Raw genomic sequence first — 1,324 nt, 5'->3', positions numbered from 1 at the left:
AAAAACAGCTTTTTTTTCTGCCGGAAATGTTTTTGAGGCACAGTTGTGATGAGAACACAACATTTTACCAACTTTCCTCAACCTAAAATATACATTTAAAAAATGCTATTTCTGTAACTTACCTATTTTGGCAAGGCAGTGAATTTGAAAAGCTTTGCGATGTTTGAGCGAATATCTTTCATGGCCACACCATAAATGATTGGGTTGACCGTGGGGGGCACAATAATAAACAGAATGGCGCAGAACTTCTTGGCGTTGGGGCTGACCTCTTCAAACCTGTAGGCCACGATAATGATGACACTAGCGATCTCAAAGAGGATATAAATGGTGAGATGGGAGGCACACGTCTGTATGGCCTTGCTCCGACTGTTTTTCTCCTGTTTGATGATGCACGCTTTGAGGATCTGCACGTAGGAAAAGGCCATGACTAAGAAGGAGCCTGTACTTAAGAACCAAGTCATGCACAATCCATAGATGTTGTTGATGGGGGTGGGGATGCAGGCCAGACTGAGAATAGCGCGATTACTGCAATAGACATGCATGATTAACGTCCCACACAGTGGTGTTCCCACGTTCAGAATGAAGAGGATCGCGACCAGGCAGACCGCGATGAACCAAGCCAAGAAACACAGTGAAACCAGCCTCCTAGTTGTCATGATGGCGTGGTAGTGCAGCGGCTGGCAGATGGCAATGTAGCGGTCGTATGCCATGGCCGATAGAATAGTGGCAACGGCTGAGCCATACGTGTGCACACAGAAGGCCTGGACTATTGCCGCCACGTAGCCGATGGTCTTGTCTCCTGTCAGGAACTGTGGCATCAGCTGGGCCATGACTGTCGTGCCCCCGAGCAGATCGCACACTGCCAGGTTGCACATCATCACGTACATGGGCTTGTGGAGTTTGGCATCCACGGCGATCACCGTAACCACGGTGATGTTTCCCAGCAGCATCACAGCATACACGATGAGGGAGACCACAAACAGGGGGTACCCCTGCTGCCTGTTTATGACAAAACCTTCCAAGTTGAATACGATGGGCTGCTTCAAAGGTACATACGACACATTTTCCATCTCAGCCATCAGTGCATGAGACTCCAGACCCTGAAAGCAGAAAGAAATTCACGAATGATCAGAGAAATCCCGTAATTATTGCAGTAATAATATAACATCTTCAGTTCTCTGGTCTAGTAGAATGATCTGTATTGTTACCAGTGCTCACACAGTAATGTCTAGTATCTGCTCTCAACTCAAAACAAAGTACCTGAAACACATTCTATGGCTGTACTTTGAGTGGTGTAAAGGCGAGGTCATACCTGTCTCAGGTT

General features: G+C 47.1%; 1 protein-coding gene across 1 annotated transcript; it reads right to left on the bottom strand.

The window, feature by feature from the left end:
* Positions 1 to 1,324, bottom strand: LOC118236586 (olfactory receptor 52K2-like; the record flags this gene model as incomplete). Its single annotated transcript, XM_035435078.1, has 2 exons — positions 1 to 1,100; positions 1,313 to 1,324. Coding segments are annotated over 2 exons (990 nt in total), but the record flags the coding sequence as incomplete, so codon positions are not given.

Source organism: Anguilla anguilla, chromosome 9 (assembly GCF_013347855.1).
Source record: "Anguilla anguilla isolate fAngAng1 chromosome 9, fAngAng1.pri, whole genome shotgun sequence".
NCBI classification, from domain to species: Eukaryota; Metazoa; Chordata; class Actinopteri; order Anguilliformes; family Anguillidae; genus Anguilla; species Anguilla anguilla.
Note: the sequence above shows the minus strand (reverse complement) of the source record. Positions and strands in the feature narration are given on the sequence as shown.